The following is a 14191-nucleotide window of genomic DNA, read 5'->3' as shown; positions in this document are numbered from 1 at the left end:
AGGAAGGAAGGAAGGAAGGAAGGAAGGAAGGAAGGAAGGAAGGAAGGAACTCATTATCATTGTTTTATATCCTGGCTAATTTCCTTCCTCGATAATCCACTTTAATCACACCTGGCACCACACAAAATCACCTATTCCTAACATCCCATCAGTGTTTAAACACTGGGGACCCACGATCTCAGATTCAGAGCATTTCCCCAACAGGTTCTCTATAGCGCTCAGCAGCATAGCTGAAACATGCATAGAACAGCTACAAAGATACTCTAGAACGAAAAATCCCAAGTGTAAGAATTTTAGTAGTTTTATTAAAAATTGAATTTGAGCATTGCACCCAGGAGGTACTCTCACAAATAATCCTTTTTTTAAAAGAAAAAGTGTTGGGAAGCCTGGGTGGCTCAGTTGCTTAAGCCTCCAACTTCAGCTCAGGTCATGATCTCATGGCTCGTGAGTTTGAGCCCCATATCAGGCTCTGTGCTGACAGCTCAGAGCCTGGAGCCTGTTTCAGATTCTGTGTCTCCCTCTCTCTCTCTGCCCCTACCCTGCTCATGCTCTGTCTCTCAAAAGTAAACATTTAAAAAAAATTCTTTTAATAAAAAATAAAGAGAAAATTAAAATTATACATGAACTTTTTTAAATGTTTATTTATTCTGAGAGACAGCGAGCATGCGTTCATGCACAAGTAAGAGAGGGGCAGAGAGAGGACCCCAAGCAGGCTCTAGGCTAACACAAGGGCCCAATCCCACAACTGCAAGGTCATGACTTGAGCTGAAATCAAGAGTCAGAACCCAACTGACTGAGCCACCCAGGTGCCCCGAACTTTTCTTTCTAAGAATGCAGAAAGAAAAAAAAAAAAAAAAAAAAAAAACAGATGACTCTTACCAAAGTCTGTTTCTTCAACAGTGGAGCATCCCCATCAAACACAAAAATAGGACGAATTCGAAAAAATAAGAGTTTGCAGAGCCGATGAAACAAAGTGAGAAGATGAGCATTTTCTATCGAGTTCCCATGGCGATCCCGGACTCCTCTTAGTGCCTGGTTCAACCAAATGCTAATATCTGGTAGAATTGTTAAAGGAAAGATTTTGGACTTTCTTCCCTCACCCCCACAATTTCAAGTTCCCAATAACCGGTATCATCTAAACATTGAAACTAAGCACTCATCACAATTCATTTGAAATTGGAGAATGTTTAGCCCTGATGGAATCTACCTAAAATCAGTTAATTTTATTTGAACCCTTGTTACTACTGTTCACATACTGAATTTTAAAATCTTACATCAGGGGCGCCTGGGTGGCTCAGTCGGTTAAGCCTCCGACTTCAGCTCAGGTCACGATCTCATGGTCCGTGAGTTCGAGCCCCGCATCGGGCTCTGGGCTGATGGCTCGGAGCCTGGAGCCTGCTTCCGATTCTGTGTCTCCCTCTCTCTCTGACCCTCCCCCGTTCATGCTCTGTCTCTCTCTGTCTCAAAAATAAATAAACGTTAAAAAAAAAAATTTTTTTTAATAAAAAAAAAATAATAAAAAAAAATAATAATAAAATAAAATAAAATCTTACATCAATAGATGTGTCCTTTTAGAAAATCTAATTGCAAATAATTGCTTCTTTAAAGAAAACTAATAATCTCTACAGAATTTTCATAAATTAGCACAACTCTTCTGGAGAACAATTTGGCAATTCATAGCAAAAAAATGTAAAAACTTGCATTCTATTTTACTACTTCTTCCAGACATTAGTCCTCAGAAAATCATCATAGACTTACAATAAGAGTTACTTTCATGAATGCTTACAGTAATAAAAACATGAAAAACAATGTAAAAGGTTTCCAACAGATCTTTAAGCTAAATTATGATATACTGATTTGCTGAAATACCAAAGAGCCCTCAAAACTGGAAGCTACAGAAGCATATATAGTGATAAGAAAGACAATCACAAAATATTAAAGGAGACAAAACAGGTCACAAAACTCCGGAATGCATAATTACATTTTATAACATACAGGATACGTTAAATATAAAAAACTAGAAGTTCAGTTACCAAAATATTAACAATAGTTATCTCTTCTGCAATTACAAGTAACTTACATCTTCTTGGAGTTTGCTTATATTTAACCTTTGTAAAAACTGCTTCTTACCAAATTACTTCCTACGTGTCCGCACGACAGAGGGATGCATCCCCGGGTCTGCCCCTCCCAATCTCCTTGCCAGCTCCTCTAATTCTCCACTCAAGCCTGGCTTCAGCAGTGCTCTCCCTCAGGCCCTCTCCCCTCCTCCTGCTGCACGGGCTGCCTAGGCCACCTCAGCACCCCCACACCACACTCTCTCCCTACGTGAGCTCTGTCCTGACCCTCAGACTAGATGGCCTAGATGACACCTCTACCCGATGCCTCACAGATGTTCCCAACTTCACATGATCAAAACTAGACACAGGTCTTTTCTACCAGGCTGCTTATGTCCCCATTACAGTGAAACCTGTTCACTGGAGTCAGATCACTGAATGTCATCCCCTACACTCCCCTCATCCAAACACTACCAGATCCTATCAATTCCACCTTTCAGCCCGTCTTGAAGGTAGACCCTTCCTGCCTCCAGGGTCTTCTCACATGCCCCTTCTTCTGCCTGAGTTTCTCTCTTAGCCTAGTTATCTCCAACTCATAGGTCCCGGTCTATGCGTCACTTCCTCAGCCCAGACAAAGACCTCCACTTATGTGCTCCTATTCAAAACGTATTGCTTATTATGTGGCAGAAAACCCACTGAGGATATAGCACTGAACAAAACAAGGAGTTTGCCCTTGTAGAGTTGACAATGTAGTGGAGGGGAAAACCAAACCATGGGCTCCATGCCTTGTCTAGACCATGTTTTTGTGCACTGCTCCCCTTTCACAGGACATATAGGAGTCAACAAATACTTGCTATTAAATGAGCTGAACAGTCAAGTATTTAAGTGAATGTATATTACCTAATTTATAACTGTAAAACAAATTAGGCCAATCAACAATTAACTTAATAAATACTATGAAAAAAATAGTGGAAAGCAAGCTATTATTATATTCATTCCTATATTTGAGTGCTACTATGTGCCAGGCTAAGATCCCAAGATCTTGAGATAGAACAGTAAACATAGGGGCGCCTGGGTGGCTTGGTCGGTTAAGCGTCCGACTTCGGCTCAGGTCATGATCTCACGGTCCGTGAGTTCGAGCCCCGCGTCGGGCTCTGTGCTGACAGCTCAGAGCCTGGAGCCTGTTTCAGATTCTGTGTCTCCCTCTCTCTCTGCTCCTCCCCTGTTCATGCTCTGTCTCTCTCTGTCTCAAAAATAAATAAACGTTAAAAAAAAAAAAAAAAGAACAGTAAACATAGCCCTGAACAAAACAGATATGGTATCCATCTCCAAGAAATTTGCACTCCAATGGGGAAGATGAACAATAAAATAGAAGAAAAATGAATAGATACATATTATATATTATAGATATACTATAATACATATAGATATAATACAAAAAAAGCAAATAGAGCAGAGTAAAAGGACAAGGGGGGCGGGGATCAGTAGCTCTTTACTTAGGGAAAGCCTATGTGAAGAAATAGTGGAGTCCTGAATGAACAAGAGGAACAGTGAGACAAGAGGGACAGCAAATGTGAATGCCCTAAGAGAGAAGCATGCTTCCACTGAAGGACAATGTGGCAAGATCTGAGCCAAAGGAGCAACAGAGTTGATGTGCATGTGCAGCCACCGGAATGTGACTTAAAGATCACCCCAGTGGATGAGTGAGGAATAAACTAATTATAACATCCCTAGTAAAAGCACACAGCAATGGTGGAGACAAGAAGTGGCAGGATAAAGGATCTACCTTGGAAGTAGGATTTGGTGTTGACTTAGTCCTATACTGTATTGGATAAAATATTTCTGCCTGGCTTGTTTCTGGTTGCTACACTGTTGGACAGTATTAAGTTTCTACTTAAACCATTATTTTGAATGTTATGATCAATGAGAAAACCTAATTTCAGATCAGTGGCTCTCAACTCTTCAAACTGGATAGGAAACTTTTAATTCATAGATTACTGAACATAGATATGCCTAAAATTCTAAATCAAAGATATTGAGATGAATCTTTTTTTTTTTTTAATTAATCTTAAGTGGTCTCAGCTAGGGTTGAAAGCTCCAGCTTGAAATTACTTTTTAAAATTATATAAAATAAGGCATTCTGAAAATATTTGCATATTTTGACTTGCCTAATTTCAATAAGTTTATTTAAAAAAAAAGGAGCATTAAATTCATCCCAGGGCTGGAAAAAAGTTAAATCCGCAGCAAAGCCAGAATCATTTCATAGATAAGACCCAAAGGACCAATAACATTTTGAAACAAAAGATAAATTACTTTAGTTCTATTGTTAGGTGATTTAAGATTTAATCTCCATTAGTATGTATAGCCTAAAGAGAGTATAATATTTTGCTAACAGAGTTAAATGCAGTTTACAAATGTTAAGGTCCACAAGAGTCAAAAGTTAAACCGTTAATTATTATTAGATGCATTTAGATTATATAAATAAACAAGGCACTCATCCACAGATGGTTAAAAAAATGTATTTTAAAGATCCAAGAGTAAATTATGAACATAATGTGTCATGGAAAATTTCTTCATTAACATAGAAGACAAAAATATTGGAATATAGGTCAGGTATTTGAATTCGAATTCCCATGAAAATGTTACAAAGCTGGAAAGAGCCCAAATGTCCATCGATGGATGAATGGATAAAGAAGATGTGGTGTATATATATACAATGGAGTATTACTCAGCAATCAAAAAGAATGAAATCTTGCCATTTGCAACTGCATGGATGAAACTAGAGGGTATTAATGCAAGCGAAATTAGTCAGAGAAAGACAAAAATCATATGACTTCACTCATATGAGGACTTTAAGATATAAAACAGATGAACATAAGGAAAGGGAAGCAAAAATAATATAAAAACAGGGAGGGGTACAAAACATAAGAGACTCTTAAATATGGAGAACAAACAGAGGGTTACTGGAGGGGATGTGGGGGGGGGGTGGGCTAAATGGGTAAAGGGCATCAAGGAATCTACTCCTGAAATCATTGTTGCACTATATGCTAACTAACTTGAATGTAAATTAAAAAATAAATAAATATAAAAAAAGAATGAAACAAAGCAAAATCAATTATAGGACAGCAAATATTCTTTTTACATATATATATTTATACACACACACAAATATATATATATATGTGTATATATATATATATATATATATATATATATAAGCTTGTATTTACAACTGGAGGATCATTGATAGTCCTCTTTAAATGGTTTGTTCTTTCAGACAAATTTAATAACCTCATGAAAATTATTTCATGTCCCAAAAGAGCTCCCGAGTCATCTAAAACACAGGTCACCTGAATTCTAAATTAAATGCTTTACCTTCCTTACTTTGATTTTCCCAGAAAATCAGAATGCTGAACTTCATGCGTCAGGTCAGTGATTTTACGAATCATCAATTCTTCATAGAGGCTGCCACATAAAATGCCTAAGTCTTTGCTGAAGTTTGAAGGGTTCCTGTCACCGAAAACTGCTTTCCTTCCCATAGAGTTCTATGAAGAAAATCTTCAGAAAGCAGTGAAGAACCACTAGAGGGCAGCAATAGCGCGTTGCTTTAAAACAACAACAGACTCCCTTTCCCCGATACAAGGTATCCTTCAAAAACTTTTAAGCAAGGCAAAACTCATTATGGGTGTATTTCAAGATTACTCACACTGCAGAAAATATAATCATCATCTTACTTTATTTGAAAAACTATCAGTGTCACATCGTGTACAAGTTGTCTCCACACTAAATGACAGCTCCTCATTCAGTGGCCCCTTCCGCAGGACTCCCACATACTCTTAAACTGCATTTACTGCGGACAGCAAGTATTTGCAGGACTCTTGTCCTCCTAGATTACAGCTCCTGTGCCCACCTAGGGACTGGCACAAGGTACCACCAGCTTCCAGAACAGCCACTCAAAGGTGAAGGAGGAGGAGGAGGAGGGAGAGAAGGATGCTTAACTTATAAAAAGACCAAAACTTCAGAAACAGCATTCACAGGTTTTGATAAAGCAGAAAAACACTTAATTTCAAAGACACACACAAAACCAGCCAGACATATGCACAAACGACAATCTTTTAAAAGCCTATCACAGAGGCCGGGAGGTTTTAAAAAAAAAAAAAAAAGGCCACTGTGTACCTTTTGAAATCTTTTCACTGTTGTACTACATGAATTCCCTAGTCCAAAACTCATAATAAAAAATTGTAAAAGTTACTTTTGAAAAAGAAAAAAAGGTCAAACACCTGTCCACACTATCCTTGTTCTCTCTAATACGCGTAAGTGGAGCAGTGGACCAGGACTCCGGACCCGCGAGTAACACTACCGGTAGGAAGTCCGCCTCATTTAACTCCACGCTGACCTCCCAAACGGACCGATGCTTTTAACCTTTACAATATTAACTAAGCTTTCACTTAAATAACCCCTTTACTCCTCATACCAACCCCGCGTGCAGATACTATTACTACCTCCACTTTGCAGACGAGAGGAGGAAAGCACTGCCCCTAAGTAATAAAACCAGAGGACTGCAGCCCAGCGTGGCACTCCTGCAAAGCGGGGGAAAGCAGACACTTGAAGAAAAAACGTCGCGAAGGAGATGCCACTGCTACCCCGCGGGAGACCGTCGCCCTGCCAACACCACGCTGGGCCCAAAAAAGGGAGCCGGGAGTAACTGCCTGACGCGGGTCCCTGCACCCGAGAACCGACGATGCGTTAAGGATACCCACGGCGAGGATCTTCCCTTCCAGCGTCTCCGGGCTCACTTGCCGCCCGGAGCACTCCAGCAGCTTCCAGAGCCCCTGGACCCCCATGAGGCCTCCAGCGACACTCGGCGGCGGGGTCGCGGGAGACCTTCTATTCCGATCCTACCACAGCCTGCACCACCGCAGGGGCCCGGGCGGGGCTCCCCCTGCTCCCACCCAGGGAAGATGGAAAATAATACAGGGTTTCCAGGGAAAACCGGCACCGGCGAAAACGGCACTTCCTGGTGGCTGACACTGCCTCACGGAAGAAAGGCGGGAGCCCAGAGAATGGCCGGCGTCAGGGAGGCGCCAGTCCTCCTCTCTCCTAAGGTTTGGCCCAAATGTGTGCCCTCTTAGCGGAAGAGCAGTGAGGGGAGTACGCAGACCAAACAGCCAGGGGGTCCCCCAACACCGACTGTCCCGTAGAGTTAACGCGTAAATCCACACAAAATGGGTTGGGCAGACCGATCTCCGCTTCCATTTAATAGCTGCTCAGGGCGGAAGTCCCGCCTCACAGCCCTACGTATAGTCGCTGCGCCTTTTCCTTCCGGAAGCGAGGGAGTGGTGCAGCTTCCGTGTTTGCGTCTTGTCATTCCCGAGCTTGCTCCACGCTGGCGTTCTGTCGCAGCCAGATGTTGGAACTGTGCTCTGAGGTCATTGATTTCCATGTGGTTTTTCCGTACCATCCCCCCCCCCACCACCGGCCGCCACTTCTGCAAACTCTTAATACCAACTTTAGGACAAAACTATCAAAAATTGGTTTTTAGCAAAACCACTTCCCAAAGTGTTGTTTTTTTTGGTTTTTTTTTTGCATTTCCTCCATGTGTGGAATAATCCCCACAAATTGTTCCTACTTGTATTTTACAGAGGTTAATATAATTGCCTATTCCATTTTTGTTCCCCCCTCTCCCCACCTGCAACGTAGATTATAAACTTATTGAAACCAAGAATTATCTTGTTGACTGTTAGAGCCCCACTCCCAACACTTAGGGATTCCATAAATACCCCCTAAATGACCTCTGTCGGCCTCTAATCTAAAGCTCTCCAGTACATCGTGCACCCCCTGAAAGAGAATTTCCCTGCAAGCCAGGCAGCCTTTGGTCCAAATCCTGACTGAGCCACACAATAGCCATGTGTTTGTGGGCTGAGTTGTGTGCACCTCTAAAATTTGGATGTTAAAGCCCTAAACCCCAGCCAGCACCTCAGAATGTGACTCTATTTGGAGATGGGGCCTTTTAAAGGTGACTAAGTTAAAATGAGGCTGTGAGGGTAAAGCTAATCCAATCTGACTGGCGTCCTTATCAGAGGAAATTTGGGGCACACAGAGAGAGACACCAGGGATGTGCACACTGGGGAGGACCATGTGAGGACACAGCTAGGAGGTGGCCATCCGCACGCCAAAGAGAAAGGCTCGGGAAAAACCAAACCTGTCAACACCTTGATCTTGGACTTCCAGCCTCCAGAACTGTGAGAAAATAAATGTGTTATTTAAGCCACCCATTCTGTATGGTAGAAGACACCATATGATCCTAAGCAAGTTTCTTCACCAATGAGAGTCTGAATAAAGTGGAGATGCCACCTCCCTGGGGTCGTTCTGAGGTCAGTGATTTAATATGAAACACCTAAGGGGTCATAGTGCTCAAATTAGTTTGTTGAGGGGGGCCTGGGTAGCTCAGTCGGTTAAGTGTCCAACTCGATCATGGCTCAGGTCATGATCTCATAGTTCCTGAAATGGACCCAGCCCGGGACCCACGTGGAGCCTGCTGGGGTTCTCTCTCCCTCTCTCTCTCCACTCCTCCCCCACTCATGCATGTGCACGCGCGCTCTCTCTCAAAACAAATAAACTTAAAAAAAGAATTTAAAATAAAATTAGTGTGTTAAATTAATGATTGAAGGAGAATATGCTACGGGTAAAACTAATGTACAAACTGTGATGGCTCACAGAGCAACTTGCCTGAGCTCTGTTAGGTGTCTGGGAAAAGGAAAATTTGGAAGTGTTTTTGCTGCTGCACCAGCTTGGCCTAAAGATGGGACACAGTAGTAGGGAAAGGAACAGTTTCAGGATTTGATCTAAATGAACATTTTTTATGCCTAAGAGCTGAGTAAAAACAAATAGCCAATGAAGGCATTTGAGTATTAGAAGTGCTTTTAAAACCAGAGCAACATTTCTTGAGTACAAAATATTCTTTTGAAGGAACAGGAACTAAGGGATGTATATTTGATTTACAGTGAATTGGCTCCTTTAGATGCTGCTTAAAGGGCTCACTATCAACATTCTGAGCAGTAAAATACACATCATTTGGAGAAATGATAGCAAGGACTATCTACAAATCACTGTTCTAAACACTGTACGTGCATTAACTTATTTATTCTTCAAAACAATTTGTAAAATAGATGATATTATCCCCATATTACCAATGAGGAAATAAACACAGAAATATTCATCTTAACTTCCCCTACGTGATACAGCTAGCAAGTATAGAGCCAGTATTTGAGCCTTCAGTGCTTCTATGGAGACTCCTAGGAAGAGATGACCAATAAATCAAATAGGACAGGAGTGTTACTAATCTTGAAAGAGAAGTGTGCAGTAACTTGCATATAGTTTTTGGAAAATTAGTCTCTGTAAACCTTACTATGCTCTTAATAACTGCCAAACTTGTATATCAAGTTATTAAGTAATCCTATATATCAAGACTTTTCTAAAATTATTTATGGCCAATAGGCAATCTATATAAACTCATCCTCTTTTCCTAGGTGTTACTGTATTCTCCATGTTGCATTTGTCTCCTTTCCTCTTGGTTCCTCCTATCTACCTCTTCTCTTAAATATTTCATTAAACTCAGTGAAACTGCTGATATTCAACCATGTTTGACCTACAAAAATGACAACTTTGTTTGGTTCAAGCTTATATAATTAAATTTTCTACTTCCTATTATGTAGTCTTACAGGAATCTAAAATTATAGTCATAACGTATATTGTTTCATTGATTATAAAAATCAGATATAAGATGGTTTCTTATACTACTTAGGCGGAATTGTCACGGGCTTCAAACCGAATTCCAAGGGTACTCCCTATGTAAAAGAAAGGTTCACAATATTCACATTATTAAAAGTAGAAAACAAAACTTTATTTGATGAAAACTTCTTAAAAGTTCCAGTGTGAAGTAACAAAATCAACAACCTACAAATCTCTCAGTCCTTTGCATTTCACGCAAAATATTCTCTTCAGAAAAATGACCATTTCACAATATATATCCCTGTCTGTAGGCTAGGCATGTCTGAGTGGATAAATGGATATAAAATCCAAAAGAGAAGAAAATGAAAATATTTTAAAAATAAAAATCTGAACCCTCTCCTTGAGGTGTATTGCAATATGGTTACCAACATATTCAGCACCTTGTAATAATCAAGTTACTGATTTGAGTCATGAACAGCCCCTGAAATGAAAGAACATGTCACAGGCTGACAGCAGAAGAAAAATTGACATCAACTAGAGAGGAGCTGAAATACATGAAATCCACTCTTTCTGAACTATTTAACACTCACTACAAACAGCTAATTGTATGACTTAAAAAAGGAAGCAGCTCAGAGTTGGGAATATGGATATTTGTCCTCTGAGTGGCAATAGCATTCCTAATGCATCTTTAATGCTGTTAACAACATAGGACTCCACACTCAGGGACCAGTCAAATATTGGAAGATCTCATTTCACAGATTACCTTGGATATAGAAACTTTGAATTCCACTTTTCTTTTATTCTATCCCAAAACAAGGTTCACTGTAGACAGAAGTCTTTCAAGGCCTGAAGATCTTGTCAATATTGGATGGTAACATACCAAGTCAAGAAAGCCAAGAATATCCCGAATCAATGCACCAATAGAAAAGATCAGTTTCTTGAGTCTTCGCTTTGCCTCTTTATTGAGGATCCTGAAAAAGTTAGTCAGGAAACAAATGAGGCAGGCAAGATGCTGCTTGCAAGTAAAAGAATTCTAGACTCGCTAAATAATTTTAAATGAGCTTTAACCATGAGAGAAAGCTAGAAATCAACAGCCCCAATTTTCTTTAAAAGGGCAGATGGTACCTTTTATCTTGAGTTTAGGAATAAAACTATCTGCAACAAATGTGTGGTGATCGAGTTATAAGAAACCACTTCATGCTTAAGTATTTCAAATCATGATGCTATTAAGTGAATTTGTGTTTGATTTGTTTATATGTAATTTTATTGGATTTTGTGAAATTGTCCATAATGTTTATATACTCTTTAAAAGGACAATAATCTGTGCTTACCTGCTTCTATATCTGAAATCACCCATCATAATCATATACAAGCTTATTTACTGGAGAACTACAAGGTTATATTTTGTACCACAAGCTCTGTTCCTATTTAGTGTAGACTTAATAAAACCTTCTACTGTCTTAATGCAGTCTTGTATAGAGCAGTCGTGTTTATAACACAAGTTGTTCAGTACCCAACATGGTCAGTCATTCCCATCATAATCACTGTAACCCTGGTAACCACTGTTCCTTCTCTCATGGATACTGGACATCTTTTTCCATGCCGAGTCCTGATGGAAACTAGCACTGAAAGACCGGCCCAGGCGCCCATGCTGCTTCTTGGAGATATTATCTTCACTCTCAGATTTGGCTATTCCCTGGGCATGTGTTGGAGGTTGTGATTCTTGTCTAATGGTTCCAAATGGAAAGTTCCAAAGGCCAAATCGTTGCCAATTAAGTCTCTGGAATGCTATGATGCAATGCAAATTTCCCCCAACCTGAGAAGAAAAAAAAAAAAAAAAAAAAAAAGTTGTGTTAAGAAAGTGAAAGGAAATTAATTATACTAATAATGTGGGTTCCTATGAATTGCCTTATTTTTCCCCCTTCACCTGCCTCAAAACAGTACTTACGCTTTTCAGATATCATCAGATCACCTTATCCTGCATCATTCTTGACCAACTGCCTTTACAAAAATATAACAATGCCCACAGGAGCCAAAACAACCCCCCCACCACCCATATGACTGTCCACTGGTCACACACACTGCTGCTTCCCCATCTGCCCAATCCAAACACCAAGATCATTCCTCTTCCTGTCTCCTATATGTTCTTGATGTTAGTAGGACCATATCAGTGGAATGTCAACTCAATCCACAGAATCTACTTTCACTGAGAACCTCCCCAAGCCTCCTTGTTTGTACACATGACTCTGCTTCATGGCCACAGTTCATTTGGCTCAGAAGTGAACACCTGACCCAAGCTGGGCCAAAACTATGGGACTGGGCCTGGGCAGGCCACTCTCAGCCTATCTAGATCTAGACTGCTCACCTGAAAGGGAGACATAAGTTGAAGTTCTTGATCTTCAGAAAGTAAATATTCAGACAGATAAGAACAACATATAACTCCCAGAAGAATGAGACAGAGAAGCTACTTGGCCCCTGCCACCATTCTTTTACCAGGTACCAGTCCCTTCTGATTCCGGGCTATCCTCCTTGTGTTTTCATTCTAAAGATACCCCTCTTTCCTGAACATAATTTTCACTCTTCTATCTGAGATAATCTGAACTGGATTTCTGTTATTTACAACCTAAGGAGTACTGAGTAAAACAGTGCCTTTTGTCGGCTTGGGAAATATCTTCAGATACAATGGTGTTCTTACCTTCTTTGTTTTTCGATACTGCAGCCCCCTCTCTAAGTGTCGGATATCTAGATATTCTGGATTTTGAGTGTTGAGATCAGTAACAATATCTGCCCACCTATAGTGAAAAAGGAAGGATAAAGCACACTTTTCTCTAAGTACAAAATACCACTGTAATGGAACTTTTCACATGAGCAATTTGCTACAATATTACCATAACGATAATTCTTTCATAACAAGATTGTTCCACATCCTAAGCCCTAATTCTTTTTTTTATGACAAGTCTGCTTAACCAACTATTGCCAAGATTCTCAGTTCAAAAAATGGCTACTTTCATTATGAAATACATATTTATCAACCCGTTAAATGACATCCTGCAGGCTAGAGTAGAAACAGCCCATATTTCCTTTTCAATTAGAGTCAAGTTTTCAAAAGATTTCAAAGTTAACATGTGTTTATTCACAGATAACATGAATGATTGTATAGAAAACACAAAGCAATTACAAATTACTTTGGATTATAAAACTATTACTGGAATTGTGAGTGAGTCTGATAAAAATGCAAGATTCAAGGGCTATGTAGAAAAATAGATTGCATTTTTGTACACTACCAGAAACTAATTCAGAAGTGAAATTTTTTAAAGGAAGGTGCCAAGAGGTACAAACTTCCAGTTATAGGATAAATAAGTACTAGGGATGTAATATACAACATGGTGATTATAGCGAACACTGCTGTGTGACATACAGGGAAGTTGTTAAGAGAGTAGATCCTAAGAGTGCTCGTCACAAGGAGAATTCTTTCGTTAACCTACTGTAGTCATCATTTCACAATATATGTAAATCAAACCATCATGCTCTACACCATTAACTTATATAGCAATATGTGTCAATTATGTCTCAATAAAAGTGGAAAACAAATTTTTTATTGCAAATGGTATCGATTTGCAATACCATCAAAAAACATAACAAACTTATAGATCTGTACAGCATAATGGCTACAGTTAATAATACCTTATGGTACACTTGAAACTTGCTGAGAGCAGATCTTAAGTGTTCTCACCACATATAGGCAGAAAAGGTAACTACGTGAGCTGATAGATATGTTAATTGACACTTGATTGTGGCAACCATTTCACAAAATGTAGATCAAATCAGCACACGGTACATTTTAAATATATACATTGTATTTGTGTATTACAACTCAATAAAGCCAGGAAAATAAAAAAAATAAGTAAAAAAAAAAACAAAAAACAAAATAACAATATCAAATACTGGAGAAGATATGAAGAAAAGCTGGGTTCTCCATACATTGCCTGTATGTGCATAACCCCACTGGAGAACTTTCTCCCAGCTTCTTAAATACACAGCTATCCTATAATCAGCAACCCCAATCCTAGATACCTATCCAAGAGGAAGAAAACATATAAACATGTCCTCCAAAAACTTGCACAATAAAATGTGGCAGATCCATACAGCAGAAAATTATTTGGCCATATCAAGGAATGAAGTTCTGGTCTATGCCACAACACAGATGAACACTGAAAACATTACTCTAAGTGAAAAAAGATACGAAAGTCCACATATTGTATGATTCCATTTATAGGAAATGTCCATATCAGGCAAATGCACAGAGATAGAAAGTAGATCAGTGTTGCCAGGGAGTGAGGGGAGGGGGCTGGGGAGTGACTGCTAATGGGTATGGGGTTTTAGTTCCTAGAATTAGATCATGGTGG

At 39.6% G+C, this 14191-nt stretch overlaps 1 protein-coding gene across 3 annotated transcripts in view; it reads right to left on the bottom strand.

Moving 5' to 3' along the window:
• The window catches only part of BIVM (basic, immunoglobulin-like variable motif containing), a 78182-nt gene that overhangs the window by 26786 nt on the left and 37205 nt on the right, over positions 1 to 14191 (bottom strand). Inside the window, exons 8-10 of one of the 3 annotated variants that reach the window (XM_049647193.1) lie at positions 12481 to 12577; positions 11370 to 11601; positions 880 to 1055 (exon numbers count right to left, since the gene is read on the bottom strand). In XM_049647193.1, the coding sequence (XP_049503150.1) occupies positions 880 to 1055; positions 11370 to 11601; positions 12481 to 12577 (505 nt within the window). Of the gene's footprint in view, positions 1 to 879; positions 1056 to 6810; positions 7332 to 9189; positions 11602 to 12480; positions 12578 to 14191 lie in introns of those variants that run through there. The other 2 variants (XM_049647194.1, XM_049647192.1) reach the window with 2 other exon arrangements.

Source organism: Panthera uncia (assembly GCF_023721935.1).
Source record: "Panthera uncia isolate 11264 chromosome A1 unlocalized genomic scaffold, Puncia_PCG_1.0 HiC_scaffold_16, whole genome shotgun sequence".
NCBI lineage: Eukaryota > Metazoa > Chordata > Mammalia > Carnivora > Felidae > Panthera > Panthera uncia.
This window is presented reverse-complemented; position numbering and strand designations above follow the sequence as displayed.